The sequence below is a fragment of the Nomascus leucogenys genome, chromosome 16 (genome assembly GCF_006542625.1).
Source record: "Nomascus leucogenys isolate Asia chromosome 16, Asia_NLE_v1, whole genome shotgun sequence".
In the NCBI taxonomy this organism is placed as follows: domain Eukaryota; kingdom Metazoa; phylum Chordata; class Mammalia; order Primates; family Hylobatidae; genus Nomascus; species Nomascus leucogenys.
In genome coordinates, this window is record NC_044396.1 from 37,508,160 (window position 1) to 37,530,019 (window position 21,860).

Here is a 21,860-nt window from a genome sequence, read left to right on the forward strand (position 1 = left end):
GGGCAGGGACAACCGACTTAGAATCTATTAAACCTCATGGTGTTGCACAAAGTAGGAACTTAGTGAATGTTTTGGATGATTTTATGGTGCAAGCAATTGCAGGCCTGGTTTCTTACAAGTGCAGTCTTGTACACAGAGATATTTACAGGTTAAGAATGCAGGACTACCAGTTTTCAGTGGTGGTTTTAAAATCCTGTAGTTAAAAAAAATAAAAATAAAAAACACTTAATTGTTTCCCAAATAGAATTTCTCCGTGCTGCTTGTGAGGTGATGTCTACCTCTCCTAAACAGGCCTAGCCTGGCTTTCTGGTACTCCACACAGAGTGCTGGGAGGAGAAGGGGAAGCCAATGAGAGGAGCCAGTTAGAGGAAGGCTATCGCTAATCCCCTAAATTATAACTGTTTATCCACAGTCTTAACCCAGCCCCCTGCAAACCCAGGCAAAGACCAAGGTCAGTCAGGTTGGCTGTACTTAGCGGGGAAAAAAGTCAGGCCAAGCCTAGCAGTCGGGAGGTGAGGGCATAGAATGGACAAGAGGGGAGAGACAGCTCTTCCTTTAAGCTACCCCAAGGGTATTCAGATACCCTTACTATGTGGTGAGTGAACCTTCAGTGTTACAATCATTTCTGAGTTGGTACGGTAGTGAAATTAAGAGAATCCATCAATCTAGATATTGCAGCACAAGGAAGTGATTTGGGCAGTTTATGATGAACAGCAGAGGAGATGTGTTCTAGATATATTGAGATGCTCTTGAACAGAGCTTATGAATTCTTACAGTCAAGTGCCATGATCATCTTAAGCTGGATTAAAATTATTTAGGTTTTTTGTTGTTAACATCTTTTAGGTTTAAATAATGGCAAGTAATAAAAGAGGGTTATTCATATGGAGGTCAGTATATACTCAACATACAGTAAAAAGTTTAGGTACAGATGTCTAAGATTAGTACTTTAAATGATAAATTAAAATCATGATCATGACGGTCCGTGATACTGGTAAGGAAATTAAAAGAATGTATATTGCAGGGAAAGGGAGTCTCATACATTGGGGATGGCAGTTCAGTTGGAAGCCTTTCCTGATGAGTGATCTGGCAACATGTGCTAGAAATCTCAGAATTATGCAGAGACTCTAACCCAACAATTCTACTTTTACAAACTTATTCCAAGAAAGTAAGCACTGTGCTATGTGAAAAGGTTTATCTACAGGGGGTGTTCAGTATTAGAATTATTTATAATAGCAAAAATGTGGAAACATCTGACATGTCAATGGCAGGAAAGTGGTTTAATAAAGTCAGTCATGATGGAATACCAGGCAGCCATTACAAGTCAAGCTACAGACAAATAATGACCTCAAAAAATGTTCACAAAATAGTAGTACACCAAGACAAAAGTGCATTTTCAATGTGATCATCTGAAAAATACAGTATTCTCTTTGCAAAAATGTAGGTGCACTTACAAATGCATTGTAAAAGTCTGGAAGGATTTACACCAGAATATTAATCGATATTTTCATCTTATTTTAAAATTTCCTAAATATCTGAAATATTCTTCAGAGAACCTCAATTACTTTGTAATCAGAAAAATTAGTTAAAAAATTAAAAGCAGACAAATAATATCAGCAAGATGATACACTAGGAGATCCCAGCTCTTGTCTCCCCAACAAAAGCAAGAATTTAACAGCTACTTGCCAACAAAAATAGCTCTGGGAATACTCCAGAGTATAATGAAGAAACTGCAGGAACCCATTAAAGCACCCCCAAACCAAGGACAGCTGTATATAAAAGTGTTGGAAGCGTTTTATCTGCATCACCTCATCTTCTACCCTGGCATAGCTTGGCAACAAAGGAGATCGTTTTGGCTGTGACCTCTCTCTGTGGGGAAAAAGGAGAGCAGAAGTCCAGCAGCCTTCACCCCTGAGGACCCCAGCAGCTTTTGTCACCATCATGGACACCCACAGTTTTTATGACTGATGGTGCCCACAGTCTTCACTGAGGCTGACTCCAGCTGATTAAGCTGCCCAGATTCCAAGTTGTATCCACCTGGAGCCAGAGCTGTCACACCCCAGCTGGTGCCTTCATACCCGCCAATAGGTGAAGGTCTTTCCCCACCAAAGCCAGCCCATGAAAGTGTGGAAGAGGTGACTGTTCCTTCGTGTGTAGATATAAATGCAAAGCTACAAGAAACATATAAAACCAATGAAACATGACTGATTTTCCAGTAACCAACCCCAAGGAAATGGAAATCCTTGAATTTCCTGACAAAGAATTCAAAATGATTGGTTTAAAGAAGCCTAGTAAGCTGTAAGCCGCACACCTGCACTCCTCAGCCCTTGGGCAGTCCATGGGACCAGGCGCTGCAGAGCAGGGGGCGGAGCCCGTCGGGGAGGTTCGGGCGGAGCAGGAGCCCACCGGGGCAGGTCGGGGCTGGGCTGGGGGGTGGCGGGCTGCAGGTCCCGCCCCCTGCCCCTTGGGGAGGCAGCTGAGGCCTGGCGAGAATTTTCTAGCGCTGCTCAGGCGGGCCGGCAGTGCTGGGGGACCCGGCGCACCCTACGCAGCTGTTGGTCCGGGTGCTAAGCCCCTCACTGCCCAGGGCTGGCCGCTCCGAGTGCAGGCCCGCTGAGCCGGCGCCCACCCGGAACTCGTGCAGGCCCTTAGGCACCATGTGCAGCCCCGGTTCCAGCCTGCCTCTCTCCCTCCACACCTCCCCACAAGCAGAGAGAGCCGGCTCTGGCCTAGGCCTGCCCAGAGAGGGGCTTCCACAGTGCAGTGGCAGGATGAAGGGCTCCTCAAGCATGGACAGGGTGGACTTCAAGGCCGAGGAGGCGCCAGGAGCCAGCGAGGGCTGCTAGCACGTTGTCATCTTTCAAGAGAACACGGCCTCAGACAACTCAATCAGGAAAACAACACATGAACAAAACTATAAGTTCAACAGGGAGATAAAAGTCATTAAAAAACCCAGAATTTCTGAAGCTGATAAGTACAATGAATGAAACTGAAAATGCAACAGACAGCCAGCCTTAAGAAAAGATTCAATGAAGCAGAAGGAGGAATCTGTGAATCTGAAGACAGGTCATTTGAGATTATCCAGTCAGGGGAGAAAAAGGAAAAAAAAATAAAAAAGAATGATGAAATCCTACAGGATTTATGGGCCATAATCAAGTGAACCAATATATGCATTGTGAAAGTATCAGAAGGAGAAGAGAGTCAGGAATTTTACTTAAATAATTAACGGCTGAAAACTTCCCAAATCTTGGGAGAGAAATGAACGCCCAGATTAAAGAAATGCAAAGGACCAGCCTGACCAACATGGAGAAACCCTGTCTTGACTAAAAATACAAAATTAGCCGGGCGTGGTGGCACGTGCCTGTAATCCCAGCTACTTGGGAGGCTGAGGCAGGAGAATCACTTGAATCCGGGAGGCAGAGGTTGCAGTGAGCCGAGATTGCACCATTGCACTCCAGCCTGGGCAACAAGAGTGAAACTACATCTAAAAAAAAAAATAAAAGAAACACAAAGGGCCTAAAAATAGGGTCAACCCAAAGAAGGGTACAATGAGATACATTATAATCAAATTGTCAGAAGTCAAGAACAAAGAGCATTTTGAAAGCAGCAAGAGAAAAGTGACATCACATATAAGGCAATGTGGATAAGACTATCAATGGATTTCTCAGCAAAAACCCTGTAGACCAGGGAAGAGTGAGATAACAAATTCAAAGTACTGAAAGAAAATAAAAAAACTCTGCCAATCAAGAATACTATACCTGCAAAATTATACTTTAAAAAGGGAGCGATCAAGTCTTTCCCAAATAAACAAAAACAGGAAGTTTGTTACAACTAAAACTCACTTACAAAAATGGTAGAGAGCTCTTCAATTTGAAATAAAAACATGGTAAGCAGCAACATGAAAACACATGAAAGCATAAACTTCATTGGTAAAGATAAATATGTAGACAAATACAGAATAATGCAACACTGTAGTATGTAAATTACTGTTAACCCTAACATAAAAGTTAAAAGATAAACATTTAGTAAGAGACACACAATGTACAAAGAAGCAAACTGATTACAAGAACATAAAATGTGTGGGAGGATTAAAAGTATAGTTTTTGTGTGTGATCAAAGGTAAATTGTTATCAGCTTAAAATAGACAAGATATTTTATGCAAGCCTTGAAATAACTACCAAAACCCCTATAATTGATATATACACAAAAAAACCCAAAATCAATCATTACAAAACATCATCAAATCAAAGAGAAAACAACTGCCAAACAGAAAACAATAAAATGGCAATAATAGGTACATAGCTATTAATGGTTGCTTTAAATGATTATAGATTAAGCTGCCCAACCAAAAGGCATAGAGTGGTTGAACAGATTTTAAAAAGATCCAGCAACATGCTGTCCACAAGAGACTTGCTTTAAATTTAAAGGCGCATATAGGAGGAAAGTTAAAGGATGGAAAAAGATATTCCATGCAAATGGTAACCAAAAGAAAGCAGGGGTGATTATGCTTATATCAGATAAAAGAAGTATTAAGTAAAAAGTTATCTTAAGACAAAGGACTGAGAAATGGTCAATTCAACAGGCACATATAATAGTTTTAAATATATATGCAACCAATATTAGAGCACCTAAAGTATATAAAGCAAATATTGACAGATCTCAATGAATAAATTTATAGCAATATGGTAATAGTAAGGTACTTTAATATCCCACTTACAATAATGGATAAAACATCCAGACAGAAAATCAGTAAACAGATGACTTGCACAACACTATGGATGAAAAGACCTAACAGACATGTACAGAACTTTCTATCCAACAACAAAAGAATACAATCTTCTCAAGCATACATGTAATATTAGATCATGTTAGGTAACAAAACAAATCTTAACAAATTTAAGAACACTGAAATCATTACAAGTATCTTTTCCAACAGTAACAGAATGAAACTAGAAATCAATAACAGTAAGAAAATGGGCAAATTCGCAAATATATAGAAAGTAAACAACACATTTTTGAACAGCTATTTGTTCAAAGAGGAAATCAAAGGGAATTTAAAAATTATCTCAAGACAAACAAAAACAAAAACACAACACAAAACTTATACAATGCAGCAAAAGTAGTACTGAGGAAAGTTTACAATGATAAATGTCTACATTAAAAAAGAATAGAGATCTCAGGTAAAAAAAACCTAACTATACACCTCAAAAAACCAGAAGAAAAGAACAAACTAAGCCCAAAGTTAGCAGAAGGAAAGAAGTAATAAAGATAAAAGCAGAAATAAATAGGGGACAGAAAAAAATTAACAAAACTAAGACTTGGTTTTTTGAAAAGATAAACAAAATTGACAAACACCTGGGCAGACTAAGAAAAAAAAAGACTCAAAATCATAAATGAAAGAGGAGCCATTACAATGGATGCTTCAGAAATAAAAATGATCATAAAAGGCAATGAAAAATTACTATGCCCAAATTGGATAACAGAAGAAATGGATAAATTCCTAGAAATATATAACCTACCCAACTGAATTAGGAAGAAACAGAAAGCCTGAACAGGCCAATAACAAATAAGGAGACTGAATCAGTAATCAGAAAGTTCCTAATAAAGAAAGGTCCAGACCAGGTGGCTTTCTAGGTGAATTCTACCCAACATACTAAGAAGAATGAATACCAATTCTTTTATTTTTAAAACTCCTCTAAAAAAATGGAAAAAAAGGGCACACTTTCAAAAACTCCTTTCTTGAGGCCAATATCAACTTGATTCCAAATCAGACAATAATAGCACAAGAAAAGAAAACTACAGGCCAATATCCCTGATGAACATTGGAACAAAAATCTTCAATAGAATACTAGTGAACTGAATTCAACCGTGCATTAAAAAGATCATAATGCCATGACCAGGTGGGATTCATCCCTGGGATGCAAAGATGCTTCAGCATATGCAAATCAATTAATGTGATACAACACAATCACAAAAAGGAAAGCAACCTCACTATCATCTCAACAGATGCAGAAATAAAGCATTTAACAAAGTTCAACAACCATTCATGATGAAAATCCCTGAATAAAATAAGTACACTAGGAACTTACCTCAACACAAGAAAGGCCATGTATGAAAAGCCCACAGCTAACATCATCGTTAAAATAAAAAAACTTTCTGTCAAATATCTGGTAGAAATGGTGCTCATTCTTGCCATTTCTATTTTACATAGTACTGGAAGTTCTAGCCAAAGCAATTAGACAAGTAAAAGAAGTTAAAGCATTGTTGTGGGAAGTCAGGGACCCTGAATGGAGGGACCGGCTAGAGCTGTGGCAGTGGAACATAAATTGTGAAGATTTCAGGGATATTTATCAGTTCCCAAATAATACTTTTATAATTTCTTATGCCTGTTTTTACTTTAATCTCTTAATCCTGTTATCTTTGTAAGCTGAAGATGTACATCACCTCAGACCACTGTGATAATTGTGTTAACTGTACAAATTAATTGTAAAACGTGTGTTTGAACAATATGATTTCAATGCACCTTGAAAAAGAACAGAATAACAGCGATTTTTAGGGAACAAGGGAAGACAACCATAAGGTCTGACTGCCTGCGGGGTCGGGCAAAAAGAGCCATATTTTTCTTCTTGCAGACAGCCTATAAACGGACATGCAAGTAGGGAAGGTATCACTAAGTTCTTTTTCTAGCAAGGAATATTAATACCCTGGGGAAGGAATGCATTCCTGGGGGAAGGTCTATAAATGGCCGCTCTGGGAATGGCTGTCTTGTGCGGTTGAGATAAGGACTGAGATATGCCCTGGTCTCCTGCAGTACCCTCAGGCTTACTAGGGTGGGGAAAAAACTCTGCCCTGGTCAATTTGTGGTCAGACGGGTTCTCTGCTCTGGAACCCCATTTTCTGTTGTTTAAGATGTTTATCAAGACAATACGTGCACCGCTGAACATAGACCCTTATCAATGGTTCTGCTTTTTCCCTTTGTCCTATTCCCTCAGAAGCATGTGATCTTTTAGACTCTTATTAGTAGTTCTGCTTTTTGCCCTTTGAAGCATGTGATTTTGTACCTACTCCCTATTCTTACAGCCCCTCCCCTTTTGAAACCCTTAATAAAAACTTGCTGGTCTGAGACTGAGGTGGGCATCATGGTTGTACTGATATGTGAAGTCACCCCCGGTGGCCCAGCTGTAAAATTCCTCTCTTTGTACTGTCTCTCTTTATTTCTCAGCCGGCCGACACTTACGGAAAATAGAAAGAACCTAAATTGAAATACTGGGGGCAGGTTCCCCCAATAAAGCATCCAAGTTAGAGAGGAAGGAGTAAAATTGCCTCTATTTTGAAATATCATCATCATATATGTAGAAAACCCTACAAACACAACAATGACAACAACAACAACAGCAACAACAACACACTGTTAGAACAAATAAGTGAATTTCATAAAGCTGCAGGACACGAAATCAACTTACAAAAATCAGTTATGTTTCTACCCACAAATGAGCTATCTGAAAAAAATTAATAAAAGACTCATTCCTAATGGCAGCAAAAAAAATAAAAAATAGTAATAAACTTAACCAAAGAGGTGAAAATCTTATACACTGAAAATTATAGAGGCAATGACGAAGGAAATTAAAGAAAATACAGACCAATAAAAGGGTATCTCATATTCATGAACTGGAAGAATTTATATTATTAAAATGTTTGTACTACCCAAAGTGATATACGGATTCAATACAATCCTTATCAAAATCCCAATGGCATTCTTCACAGAAAGAGAAAAAACAATCCTAAAATTCATATGGAACAAGAAAAGACCCTAAATAGCCAAAGCAATCCTGAGCAAGAGGAACAAAGCTGAAGACATCATACTTCCTGATTTCAAAATACACTGCTTTAGTAATCAAAACAGCTTGGTACTGGCATAAAAACAAACATATAGACCAATGGAACACAAGACAGGCCTAAAATAAATCCAAGCATCTACAGTCAACTGATCTTCCACAAAGGTGCCAAGAATACACAACAGGGAAAGGAGAGTCTCTTCACAAAATGGTGTTGGGACAATTGGATTTGCACATCAAAAGAATGAAATTGGACCCCATCTCACAACATATACAAAAATCAACTCAAAGTGGATTAAAGACTTAAATGTTGACTTGCAGCTGTAAACCTATTAGAAGACAACACAGAAGAAAAGCTTCATGACATTAGTCTGGGCAATGATTTTTGGATATGATGACAAAAACATAGGCAGCAAAAATAAGTGGGATTGAATTAAACTTAAAAACAAATCTGCACAGAAAAGGAAATAATCAACAGTGAAAAGGCAACCACTGGAGAAAATATTTGCAAATCATATATTTGCTAAGTGGTTAATGTCTAAAATATATAAGAAACACCTACAACTCAATAGCAACAACAAAAACCAAACAAACATAAACCCCCCAAAACCTGATTTAGAAATGTGCAAAGAACCTGACTACACATTTTTCAAAGATAATAGCAATGATCAACAGGTCTATGAAAAAGTGATCAGGTAAATGCAGATCAAAACCAGAATCAGATATCCCCTCTTACAGAGGCCATTATCACTAGGATAAATGATAACAAGGGCTGACAAGGATATGGAGAAAAGAGAATCCTGTAAATTACTGGTGGGAATGCAAATTGGTACAGCTAGTATAGAAAGCAGTATAGAGACTCTTCACAAAATTAAAAGTGGGACTACCATTTGATCCAGAAATACCACTTCTAAGGTATACAACCAAAGAAAATAAAATCAGTCTCATGAAGAGAAATCTGTGTCCTTATGTTTATTTCAGTGTAGTCACAGTAGCCATGATATGGAAACTACCCAAATAACTGTCAATGAATAAATGAATATATGAAATACATATATGTATATGTGTGTGTGTATATACACATGGCACAGTTTTCAGTGTATCCCTAGAGTCCTTCCAGGCAATCACTGCCCCGTGCATTGCAGTTGGGGGCAAAGCCCCCCTCTGTCCTGGCACCCAGTATCCCTCCACCCTAACTCCACATTTTGCCCCATGCCACTGCCTAAGTGCATCATAGGGTCCCTGTCTCCCCATTACACACACACACACACACACACACACACACAAATGAAATATCTTTCTGCTTTTAAAAAGAAGGAAATTATGTCATTTCCAACAACATGGATGAACCTAGAGGACATTATGCTAATCGAAATAAGCCAGAAACAGAAAAAAACAAATACTGCATGTTCTCACTTATAAGAGGGACCTAAAAGGGCAAAACTCATAGCAGGAGAGAGTAGAATGGTGGTTTTCAAGGGCTGGGGATAGTAGGGTGGGGCAAAATGGGGGGATGTTGGTAAAAGACTACAAGATTTCAGTTATGAAAGATGAATAAGTTCTGGAGATGTAATAAACAGCAATGTGACTATAGTTAAGAGTATTATATATTTGAAATTTGCTCTAAGGGTGGCTAACACACACAAAAAGAAAAATGGTAACTATGTGAGGTGGTGCATGTGTTAATTAACTTGACTGTGGTGATTACTTCACAATGCATACAAATATAAAAACATCAAGTCGTATACCTTAAATATATACAGTTTTAAATTGTCAATTATCCCTCAATAAAGATAGAAAAGCATTGTGTGCTGCATTATTTATATTTACTGCAAATAGAAAAATTGTGTCAAAGTCCATCTGTGTAAGAATCTAAAATATAAAAAAACTTGGACAGTAAAATATGTTTTCTTTTATTTCATGGATCTGTTTATTCCATTTATTAGTAACAGTGCATTTTTTCCACACAATATTCTCTTTTACTTAAACTTAATGCATATGTAGTAAGAAAGATTTACTATCCCAACTAGCCTCTCAGTATTTAGATGAGGATAGAACAGATACGGTGTAACACGCCTCTCCACTGCTTACTGTGTGTACCAAGAAGGCAGAAAGCAGCTCACCCAAGCCTAACCTGGCCCTGTCTTTCTCAGGCTTCTCAGGATGCCCACAGCTCGTGCTGGGGAGCCGGATGCAGGGAGAAGCCAGGTCTGTCTTCAGGAGGTCACAGCCAGCAGGGCACAGTTAGGACGTGCCCTGAAAAGGGGGTACACAAGGGGAACTCCAGGCAGTTGGGGGATGGAGACACTATGGTACACTCAGGCAGTGGCAAGGGGGTAATACGTGGAGGCAGGATGGAGGAACACTGGGTGCCAGGACAGAGGGGGGCTTTGGCAACCATCTGCAATGCATGGGGCAGGGACTATCTGGAAGGACTGCAGGGATACACTGAAAGCTGTGCCAATGCATTAGCCATGAAACCTAAGAAACTCAGTACATGTTCTCCCTCTGCTCACCAAGAGTTTGCATTTATCTTGTGGTACTTTTTGGTTTTCAGTCCAATCTACAGTAATTGTGGACAGCCCATTGTATGCAGAGGACTAAATGCTATGGAAGACAAAGATGTGGTGGATAAAACCCTTGCCTTCAGGTGCTTACAATCAGTAAGGTTATTTAGCCAAAGCCTCAAACAATAATGCAAGTCATACTACATTTCAATATAATATGATTTCCATGTATCTTTCATCTCCCTAGATCTCCCTCAATGCCTACCAGAAAGGCGTTTCAATGCTCAATAAGAGAATACTCTTATTCTTTTGATGCCATCTTCATTATTTATTGTTTCAAAGGAAATCCAGTAGTTTCAATGATTTTTCAGTGTACACTCAGCTTCTTTCTGACATGCAGAATATTTGTATTAACAATTCATAATTACGTAATCTCTCTATTCATTTAATGAACCCAAAGGTTTTATGCCAGTTATGTGCTTCGACAGATAGTCTATGTGACAAAATATCTATAGAAAAGTTAACTGTCTTGCCAAACCCATCATCTAATAAGGGACTTCTTGTCTTCCATCTATTTTAATTGCATCTTACAGTGATGTTAAATGATATACATAAGTGAACCTCATCTTCACCCTGAAACACACAATTCAACATCATTTTTCTGAACTAAATAGAAAAAATAAGCAATACATATGTGCCTCCTTTTTTACTCACTTGAGACAATATAGACATTTAGATATTCACATATCATTGAATTCATTTGGATCTTTGAATACTTGAGCTTCAAATTCCATCTGGCTCTGTAAAAAAAGGTACGCAATTTAGTATAAATTTCCAAAAAAGGTAGAACAACACAAAATATTCTGTATGTCTCCTTAGTGTAGAGAGAGGAAAACTGAGGGTGAGTGGGCATCGAGAACTTCTGGTGTTCATTCATTTCATTCACAGATCTCATGACTACACTCAAAACACAGTGCTCGGTTATGTGGCCACAAAGATGAGCAAGACCAATTGACCCAACTCTCCAAAAGTCTCCAGCCTGGTGGCAGAGACTGGCCAGAAACTGGCAAGAATCAGTGAGGGCTGCATGGGTTATGGTAGGGAAAGGCCCATGGTGGACTATGGGAGTCCAGTAGGAACAATCAAGGCACAGCCAGGCCTTGGTTGGGAACGAGGCACTCTCTGGAGCAGGAAGGCTGTACTGAGAACCGAGGGTGAGGGGGATGTGGTTCAGTAAGGTAAGAAGCCAAGAGCATTCAAGGGATTTATTCACAAGGTGGGAGGGTGACCTTGCAATAGCAGATTCAGGGGTAGATGGGAAGAAGTGATAGTAGTTAGGTATTAAATCTGGACAATTCTTTCAAGAAGCTAGGCTTTGAGAAGGAAAGCCATTATATAAGAAATAGAAGTAATAAGTGTGAAATTAAGGTAAGTTCTCTCCTTTTCTTTCCTTCTTTCTCTCGTTCTTTCATTTTGCTTTTCAGATGGGACAGTTTTGAATCTTTTAAAATTCTAATGGGAGCCGGGCGCAGTGGCTCACGCCTGTAATCCCAACACTTTGGGAGGCCGAGGTGAACAGATCACTTGAGGTCGGGAGTCCGAGCCCAGCCTGACCAACATGGAGAAACCCCGTCTCTACTAAAAAATATAAAATTAGCCAGGCGTGGTGGTGCATGCCTCTAATCCCAGCTAGTCAGGAGGCTGAGGCAGGAGAATCACTTGAACCTGGGAGGCGGAGGTCGCGGTGAGCTGAGATTGTGCCATTGCACTCCAGCCTGGGCAACAAGAGTGAAACTCCGTCTAAATAAATAAATAAATAATAAAATTCTAATGGGAAGGGAAGAGATTGAAGATGTGGTATAAAGATAAAGGTAAATGATGAAATAGCTCCTGAGGAGATGGAGAGATCCAGAGCTCCCCATCCGACACTTCTGAGACCCACCCACCCACCTCACCCATCCATCCGCCTCATCCATTCATCCATCCACCCATCCATCTACCCACCCACTCCATCCATCCATCCATCCATACACCCACCCACCCCATCCACCCATCCATCCACTCATCCATCCATCTATCTACCCACCCTCCCATTCACTTCATCCATCCATCCATCCATCATCTATCCATCCATCCATCCATCCATCCATCCATCCATCCATCTATCCATCCACCCATCTATCCATCCATCTACCTACACAGCCATTCACCTCATCCATCCGTCCACCCACTCATCATTTCATCTGCCCATCCATTTATTCACCCACCTCACCCATCCATCTGCTCACCTCACCCATCCATCCACTCATCCATCTACCTGCCCACCTACCTCACCCATCAATCCATCTCATCCATCCATTCATCCATCCATCCATCCATCCATCCATCCATCCACCCATCTATCCATCCATCTACCTACCCACACATTCACCTCACCCATCCATCCGTCCTTCCACCCACCCACTCATCTTTTCATCTACCCATCCATCTACCCACCCATCCACCTCACCCATCCACCCACCTCATCCATCCATGCATCCATCCATCCACCCATCCACCCATCCATCTACCCACACACCAACCTCACCCATCCATCTACTCACCTCACCCATCCATCCATCCATCCACCCATCCATCTACCCACTTACCCACCCACCTCACCCATCAACCCAGTTCATCATCCATCCATCCATCCATCGTCCATCCATCCATCCACCATCCATCTACCCACTTACCCACCCAACTCACCCATCAACCCAGTTCATCATCCATCCATCCATCATCCATCCATGCATCCACCCATCTATCCATGTATCTATCTATCCATCCATCTATCTATCTATCTACCTATCTATCTATCTACCTACTCACCCACCTATCCATTCACCCACCCACCCATCCAACAGTCCATATAACCAACCACCCACTTCACCTATCCACCCACCTCATCCATCCAGTCATCCATCCATTCATCTATCCATCCATCCACCCATCCATCCACCTCATCTATCCATCCAGTCATCCATCCATCCATCCATCCATCCACACACCCATCCATCCATCTACCCACTCACCTCAACCATCCATTCATCCATTCACCCATTCACCCATCCATCTACCCACCCACACATCCACATCACCCATCCATCCATCCATCCTTCCATCTATCCATCCATCCATCCATCCATCCACTCCATCCATCCATCCATCCATCCATCCATCCATCCATCCATCTCTCATTACTAGACACACACCATGTGCTACACACAGGGAATGGGGAAACACAGTGAAACAAAGACTAAGTTCCTGGCCTCAGTAAGCTGACATCTACATGGTGAGACAGATATACCTAGGTAATAAAAAGAGCTGCTAAGAAAAAGAAAGAAAGCAGGGCTAGGGGATGAAGAGGGAAGATTGTTAAGATGGTCAAGACAGGGCTCTGTGAGGAAGTGGCATTGGAGCAGAGACTGGATGAAGTGAGAAAATGAGGCCCAGGAGGGTCTGCGGAAAGGGCTTCTGGACAGAGGCAGCAGCAAGCACACAGGCATGGAGAAGGCACATGAGCCAGAAGCTGTGGCTCCAGCAGCAAGAGAGAAGGGAGATGATAGGACATGTGGGTAGAGAGAGGGAAATGGCCCACTGGGTCCACTTCAGAACCCTCTGGGGGGTTTTGAGCATGGGAGGGGCCTGACAGCATTTGCATTTTAAACATACTGGATATTTTAGAGAAAAATCAGTAGGGGATGACAGTGGAAGCCAGAAAGCTAACAATCTAGGCTAGGTAACATGTGACAGTGGCTTAACTTAGAGTGGTGGCAAACAGATGTGAAGAGAAGAGGCTATATTCAAGGACATATTTTGGAGGTGTAGCTAACAGTGTTAAAAGAGAGAAATTAAAGATGGCCCCTAGGTTTTGACTGAACAACTGGGCATATGTGGTTGCCACTTATTGAGATAGGGAAGACTGGGGGAGGGGTGAGTTTTGGGAAAAAGTAAAAAATGTGTTGAGGAGATCTAAGTGGACATGTTGAGTAGGCGGCAGGAGACACATGCTAGGGCTGGGAAGAGTGACACTGTTTCTATATCATATCACACCACCTGCCTCAATCTTCCAGGGATGCCTCATCACCTTCAAGACTAAATCTGAGCTCCAAGCTCCACAAGCTGTGCTTCTGCAGCCTCATCACCAGCCTCAGAGCACGCCAAAACCTCGTCCAGTGCAGATGCACTTGCATCTCTTGCTCCATCTCTCTTTCTTTCTCTCTCTCTGTCTCTCTCTGTCTATCTTTTGTGCATACATCATCCATTGCTCAGATTATTTTTCCCCATCTGACCTGGCTATTTTGTCCTTTGAAAACCAGTTACTCTGATAAGCTTCCTGCCCTACCAGCCATTTACCAGTCCTCCCATACAGCTGTGTAGATGACCTCTTCTCAAGTTCCACAACACTCTACACATATCTCTATGACTCTGGCACCAGAGTACCCAGGGTATTCCACTAATAAGTGAGTAAACTTGGACAAGGTGCCTAAACTCTCCAAGCCTTGGTTTCCTCATCTGGAAAATGAGGCTAATATTACTACCTACTTCACAGGGTTGTTATGGGGATTAAATGAGGCAATATGAGGCTTAGTGTTTATAACGTTGCCTGGCATTGATGAAGAACATAAAAGTAATTAAGTATCATTGTAATAATACGTATCATACTCTTGTGTAATTATTTTCACCGGAAAATATGAGCCCTTGAGTAAAACCACTGAGCCTTTCATCTGTGCTTCTGGCACACATTAAACCTCATTAATTGTTTCTGACATAAATGAGTTAATGAACGAAACACAGCACCGGACCACAACAGTACCATGAAATGAATCAGCAGGTTATTCAGTGGGCTTTCTGTATTTAAAAGGTGTTCTTTCTGGGTGGACAGGATTTGTCTGATCCACTACCCATTAAATCAAGAAGTACTGGGTTGTTCTACATTCTACTTTGGTTACTGTTCAGGGAAAGTCATATCAGTACCTTTGGATCAGGAAGACATGGCCCAAAGGCCTCCAGTAGAAGAGTCTCTTCTCTCACAGCCAGTTCATAGTCTGCAAAAGACAGCTTCCCATCATGGTCATGATCCTAGAGGAATGAGAAACATGTTAGGCAACACATAAAATGATTACGGCAAATACATGCCCTTTTCATACTCAAGTGTTAATTTAAAAAAATGTGCTAGGCTGGGGACGGTGGCTCAGGCCTGTAATCATAGCACTTTGGGAGGCTAAGGCGGGGTGATTCCTTGAGGCCAGAAGTTTGAGACCATCCTTGGCAACATAGTGAGACCTCATCTCTATTAAAAAAAAAATTAGCTGGGCATGGTGGTGTGCGCCTGTAGTCCCAGATACTTGGGAGGCTGAGGCAGGAGAATTGCTTGAGCCTGAGAGTTTGATGATGTAGTGAGCTGTGATCATGCCACTGCACTCCAGTCTGGGTGACAGAAAAAAAAAAAAGAGGTTAGGTGGTGAAACTGAAAAGAACTATTAATATTATATTGAGGAGCATAATTTATGTGTTTTATTTAAGCAAGCAGGGAATTGAAAATTATAATAATTTGAATTCTTATTTCTAGCCCATATCTGGCCCACAAATTTTAATAGAAAACTTGACATTACCCATATTTACCATTTTCTTAAGTGTTATTTCAACCAAATCTTTAATTCCTTCATCAGGGTCTTCCTCAGATGGCTGTTTGAGAAGGCTGTTCTTCAACATGTGAAACATTTCCTCCTTTGAAATGAATCCATCACCATTCAAATCAAACACTTCAAAGCAATCTTTTTAAAAAAATAACAAATTATGAATTTGATGCTATCAGTAAGGTAATATTTTCTCTGATAAAGTTTTCAGGGCCAAGTTCTATCTTGATGCTGTACCCACAGGTCTTAGTGCAGCCTGATTTCCATTGTAAGTGTCAATGTATAGTAGGATATATACAATAATCCTTAGAAAATATTTCCTGACTCTCAATTATGAAAAAGCATACCAAGGAACAGTAACTTGAATATCTTCACCTTGAAACTCTTGGAAAACTGATTGAAATATGCCTCATAAGCAGAGTTCATCAGAATTAATTGAGAGTTAATTAAGAATAAGAACACTTGAATCAATATTCTCTAGTTTTATGGTTACAATTCAAGTAATGAAATCTGTCAAATGCTTAATATATAAATGTATATGTACATAATTAGCGTGTGTAGTAATGCCTATGGAGTATTCCCAGGCATAAATTACTCCTCAGAATCACTTGAGTTTTCTTTTTATTAACTTTCTTTCATATTTTATTGACTTGAATTCATTCCATAAAATAGGCTAGTGGGATTCAAACCAACTAACCAGCCAACCAACAAACCCACTTTACTGTCTGGGTTGAAGGACACTGATTTAAGTGCTTTAGATATGTTATTCATAATGTACGAACCAATAGGACAACCTGCAATCTTACATTTCATTTTTTCTTCCAAAGATCCTCGAAGAAACAGTGATAATCCGTGAATCCACTCCAATACATTTACACAGCCATCATTATCTTTATCAAAACTTCGGAATACTAAAGGGAGAGAGGTTAAATGGAACACCTGTCCTGCATGATAACTCTCAGTAAAGTATCTACATTGGCATCACTCACTTTTAAAATTAAGAGAACACTTCAGCTTGTACAGTCCAATATTCTCATTTGACGAAAGAGGAAACTAAGACATCATAATATCATGAAACTCTAATTAAACATTCAATTTTTAAAATGTTTTTGTGGGAACAAATACAATTCTCAAAGTCTAAGTATATTAATCATTATTTAATAATAAGTATGTTGCTATAAAATATGTTGATCATATTAATTAGATGTTAAATATACTAATATAAATAAAATACTTTATATTTTTGTTACTCAAGTCATTACTTGATGCATAGAATTATATCTTGTCACTGAAATATCTTCTATGATGTAAAGAATGTAAATGTCCTTTTAAAACTATTCTATTTATTATGTTTATTCAGTAGAAACCGAAATGTTTTAGGTTTTCTGATATAAGGTAAGAGAAAGGTAGTTAGTCAACATGACTTTGTCGTCTTCTTAAATACACAAAATAAAGCCAATATTACCTCCTTTTCTATGATCTTTTCAAAATTAAATTTGTATATTCCAATGACACTGGGAATGCAAAACACTAAGCTTCCTACCAAGAGGATGTCCAAGCACCAAACCCTTTTTTTTTTTTCCAGTTATGGCTGGATTTGGCTAATTTGAATCTTGTGCATCTCTTACCTCTGTCCATAATCATGTCATCTGTCATTCCAAATGTCACATGCAGGATGTTTCGAAATGCATTACGATCCAGTCCATTAACCAGACCTTGCCTCTCTACTCCTCCCACCAAGTCATAAAAAAGCTTTATAAGACAGTTCACTTCAAATTTATTAACTGAAAGAATAAAATAGATATAACAAAAATGAATACTTAATCTTTAAGTTCTAACTTAAATTTTGCAATAAGTTTACAGACAAACAACATCAAAGACATCAAATAGGCAATTGTCAATAGAAGACTCTCCTGTTTTGAGATTCATGACCCTTAACTTAATAGAAATAAAAAAAGTAGCATACCCTCCAAACAGGAATTCCCATGTTTAGGGAAAAAACACGATACTATTAGCCAAGTTACTAGAATAATGATGGTGGTGTTGGATTCTAAACTCTACAAGGCTGGTAGAAATATGACTCAAAATAAGAATGGTAAGATTAAAGAATGGTAACTTCTTCTTGGTAGTTTTACTATGGCATTCATGAGATTTACAACTTCTTTTCCCTGGAAATAGATGTCAGGTTCATGAGAACTAGGTAACAATTTTCATTTCACTTTAGGCTTCATGAATTCATAAGCCAGATTTTGGAAACTAGAGTCACCAGTTTTCCAATAAAAAAGCTTTAAAGCATATTTTAGCACCCAATATGGCTCTTCTTGAGGATTATGTAAAAATTAACATGCAACTATTCAGTAATAGTTTGGAGGAAGGAAATTTTTATTTAAAGGATATATACACACACAGATACTTGCTCATACACATTATTGTATAAAGGACCATGGTTATAAATACCAAGTTAATTATTTGTGTTCCAATCCCCATTTGAGAATGTAGGTGGAAGGGTTATTGCCTGGTCTTGATAATATAAAAGCCCAAATACCAAGTATGGGCGGAAGTTGGGGAAAATTTATTTTGAAACCAGTTGAAACTGTGATTGAGCATTTTAACAAACAAAGACAAAACCTGTGTGTGTATAACAGAAGACAGCATCTAGGAATGGAAAAATCACACCTTATCCTAGAGGTCAGTACAGGCATTTGTGGGATTTCTGGTTTGGAGAACCACATTTAAAGAGAAACAGTAAAAACTCTGGGAAAAAAGATTCAGCAAATAAATAGGAGGAAACAATATAATGGTTATGATCTCAAAAACAGCTGTTAGTCGCTGTGGAAAACAGTATGAGATAGCTCCTCATAAAAATTAAACACAATTATCGTGTGATCCAGGAATTCTAGTTCTATTTACATACTCAGAAGAACTGAAAGCAGGAACCTGTACAACAATGTTCATAGTGTCATTATTCACAACAGTCAAAAGACAGATGCAAGAGTCCATCAATGGAGGAATGGATAGACAAAATGTGGCGTATTCATACAACGAAATATCATTCAGCCTTAAAAAGGAAGGAAATTCTGACACATAGATGAACATTTATGGACATTGCACTAAGTCAAATAAGCCAGATAGAAAAGGACACATATTGTATGATTCCTCTTATATAAGGTACTTAGTCAGATTTACAGAGACAAAGTAGAATGGTAGTTGCCAGGGGCTAGGATGAGGAGGGAATGGTGAGTTAACATTTAATGGGTAGAGTTTCCACTGGGGACAATGAAGAAGTTACAGAGGTGGATGGTGGTGATGGAAGCAGAACAGTGTGAATGTACTTAATGCCATGAAATTAAGCACTCAAAATGGTTAAAATAGTAAATTTCATGTTATATGTAACCACATACACACACACACAAACCTCTTAAAAAGCAAGAGCTGTTAGTGGTTGGGGAAGAAAAGCCTGCATGAAGAATGATGTACTCTGTTCATGTATATAAAATGGTAGCAGAGGGGATGTTGGTTAGCCATTTTTCCATCTCAGCTGAAATAAAAATTTTTAAAAATTAGTTTAATTTATTACCCAAAGGATCAAAGGTTAGCCATAAGAAAACTTTTATTGCTAAACATTTCTTAAATTCTAGAATACAATATTAAATGAAACTGAAGAAAATTCAAGAATAAGTTTTCATCTTCTTGGAATGCTGTAAATGTGTCCTGCAGAACATATCTGTAGAACGGTGCATGAACTAGATGCTCTCTTAAGATCTTTCACTCTTCTTTGATTCTACAAAATTTATCCATTGAATCTTGATAGCTTTATTGTCTTGCAACTAAAACAAAATTTAACTTTAGGGGAAAGTTCTTCTGTTAAAGAAAATTTAAAATTATTATAATGTCCATGACTTATAACTATTTCTATAGACTTTAACTAATAATCATCTAAGTTTGTAAGACTCATTAAAAATTTTTTAGTAAAGAAAAGAAATCATGAGCAGACTTTTTCCTGCCATATTTTTACTTACCTTTAAAAATATACACTCACCTTTTGATTGTTCACAGAATGATTGTTTGCAATGCATTCAAACTTACTGAACAGAGACTAAATCAAATTCAAACTTACGGAAAGGGACAAAATCAGTATTGTGTATAGCAGCTATTGCAATGTTTTTGAATATTCATCAAAAATGTTTACTAGATGTTTACTAGAATACCTATTCTCCCAGAAATGAAAGTGTTTTAAGAAAAGCAATAACAGAACAAAACTCTCATCAGAGTATAGTAGTCGTAATAATACCTTAAATTACAGGATTTTTTTCCTAAACATTTTAAGATGCGTACACACACCATAACATTCATTTATGTCACCATCCACTAAGAGAGCATTTCTTACCAGGTATTAAATCAGATACTAATGATAATTAGAATGCACTAGATCTTATAATTTCTAAAACTACATCAACATGTTTATTCCTTCTTTTTTGAGCGACTCGGATATTTGGGGGATTGTTGCTTCTGTTTCTTCAAGTGGCCAGTAGTTTTGCAATTAGCATACAGAACTTCTAAGTTTGCTAGACAGGCAATTATCTTTCTTATCTAAACCACACCCACGGCTTCCTTGCTAAAGTGCAATTATGTTTTTCAGTCTGAATATAAACTCAAAGTTTCCCATGAAATTCTAGGACCACCCTTTCAAATGCGAGATTAGAGCAGGTGCCTTCAAATAGGGCTCATCTTGTCACCTGCAAAGTCTCCTTTATCTTTCAACACCAGAGGCCACTGGAAAGTGGGAGTCTAAAGTTGGGAACCCATTCTTTACCACTTGTTTAGTTGTGCTGAACTCTGGTTTCCAAACAAATCTTGTTCTGAGGCACAGATGAGATGACACAACTAATCTCTCCTAAAGATGTTGAGAAGTTGAGCACCTTTTTCTCCTATGGGTCTCTTGGTAAGCTTCCAGAACTTGGACCTGCGGGTGTATGTGCGAGCTAGAAAGCGGGGTGAGTGCACGGTCTACGTTGATGGTGCTACTTTTCTTGAGACCAGTGGGTTTTAGCATTTATTTTACACCTCACTGAGGCTAACATCACATGTTTCTATCAGGTAAAAGAAGAGGCTTGGAGAAGCAAGTAAATGCATGTGTGGGAGTGTAGGTAGCACTACAGGCGGTGGCCTGGGTTCCTAAGATCAAACCCAAGGAGCTAGCACCCCGGGATTCCCTCTCTGACTTCTGCTTAAGGGGCCGGGTTGGAGGGGCGGTAGGTAGCCCACAGAGGCCCAGGAGGCGGGAAACAGGAACAACAGCGGACCTTAGCACAGGGTGGGACCCAGGCTCGGCCCAGGAGCCTTGGCCTGTCCAGCACTACATTCTTACTTACAATGCTTGCAATTTTTAGTTAAGGTGTCCGTCAGCTTCTGCAGCTTCTTGCGGTTCATGCCTGGCGCTCAGAGAATCGGGCCGCGGCTGGGGCCTCGGGGCGCGCGGCTGCCGAGACCCTCGCGGGGCCCCAGCGAGCCCTGGTCCTGGGGCAACGCGGTGAGATCTCAGTTACTGATCGCGTGCGCGGCCCTAACAAACGGTGTAGCCAAGGCAACGGCTCGGGCCCGCCGCGGATGGGCTCCCAGGCTCCCTGCGACGTGGCCAAGGCAACAGCTGGGCCCCGCCCATCGGCTCAGCGACGGCGCGCGCTCGGTCCTGGGTGCGCGGTGCCGCCAGCAGGGTCCCAGCTGGCCGCCTTGAAGGCTGTATTCTGATTGTTGATGTTGGAGTTTAAATGTTCAGTTGTTGCTGGCTTTTGAGTTCACAGCCTCTTTGCTTGATTGCAGTGTAAATCATTAAAATCTGA

At 39.8% G+C, this 21,860-nt stretch overlaps 1 protein-coding gene across 4 annotated transcripts; it reads right to left on the bottom strand.

Moving 5' to 3' along the window:
• Positions 1 to 1,252: 1,252 nt before the first annotated feature.
• EFCAB1 (EF-hand calcium binding domain 1) lies at positions 1,253 to 21,610 on the bottom strand. 4 transcript variants are annotated; one of them, XM_004090771.3, is made up of 6 exons: positions 21,393 to 21,610; positions 16,827 to 16,931; positions 16,007 to 16,158; positions 15,359 to 15,463; positions 11,054 to 11,139; positions 1,253 to 2,854 (listed from the first exon to the last, which is right to left on the bottom strand). In XM_004090771.3, the coding sequence occupies exons 1-5, from the start codon at positions 21,448 to 21,450 to the stop codon at positions 11,080 to 11,082; spliced, it is 480 nt and encodes a 159-aa protein (XP_004090819.1). In that variant the 5' UTR covers positions 21,451 to 21,610; the 3' UTR covers positions 1,253 to 2,854; positions 11,054 to 11,079. The 4 variants fall into 4 exon arrangements, with proteins under 4 accessions (XP_004090819.1, XP_012362263.1, XP_030650911.1 ...); XM_030795051.1 differs by lacking the exon at positions 1,253 to 2,854 and adding an exon at positions 17,649 to 17,804 and having other exon boundaries at positions 9,739 to 11,139; positions 21,393 to 21,567; XM_030795052.1 differs by lacking the exon at positions 1,253 to 2,854 and adding an exon at positions 9,744 to 10,972 and having other exon boundaries at positions 21,393 to 21,567.
• Positions 21,611 to 21,860: the final 250 nt, after the last annotated feature.

Coding starts and splice junctions, on each gene's coding strand:
- EFCAB1 (XM_030795051.1), bottom strand. CDS start 21,450: ATGAACCGCAAGAAGCTGCAGAAGCTGACGGACACCTTAACTAAAAAT. Junction 16,159..16,826: donor TTTGGAAGAAAAAATGAAAT/GTAAGATTGCAG, acceptor TTTTTTAAAAAG/ATTGCTTTGAAGTGTTTGAT. Junction 11,140..15,358: donor CATGTCTTCCTGATCCAAAG/GTACTGATATGA, acceptor CTTTTTTTACAG/AGCCAGATGGAATTTGAAGC.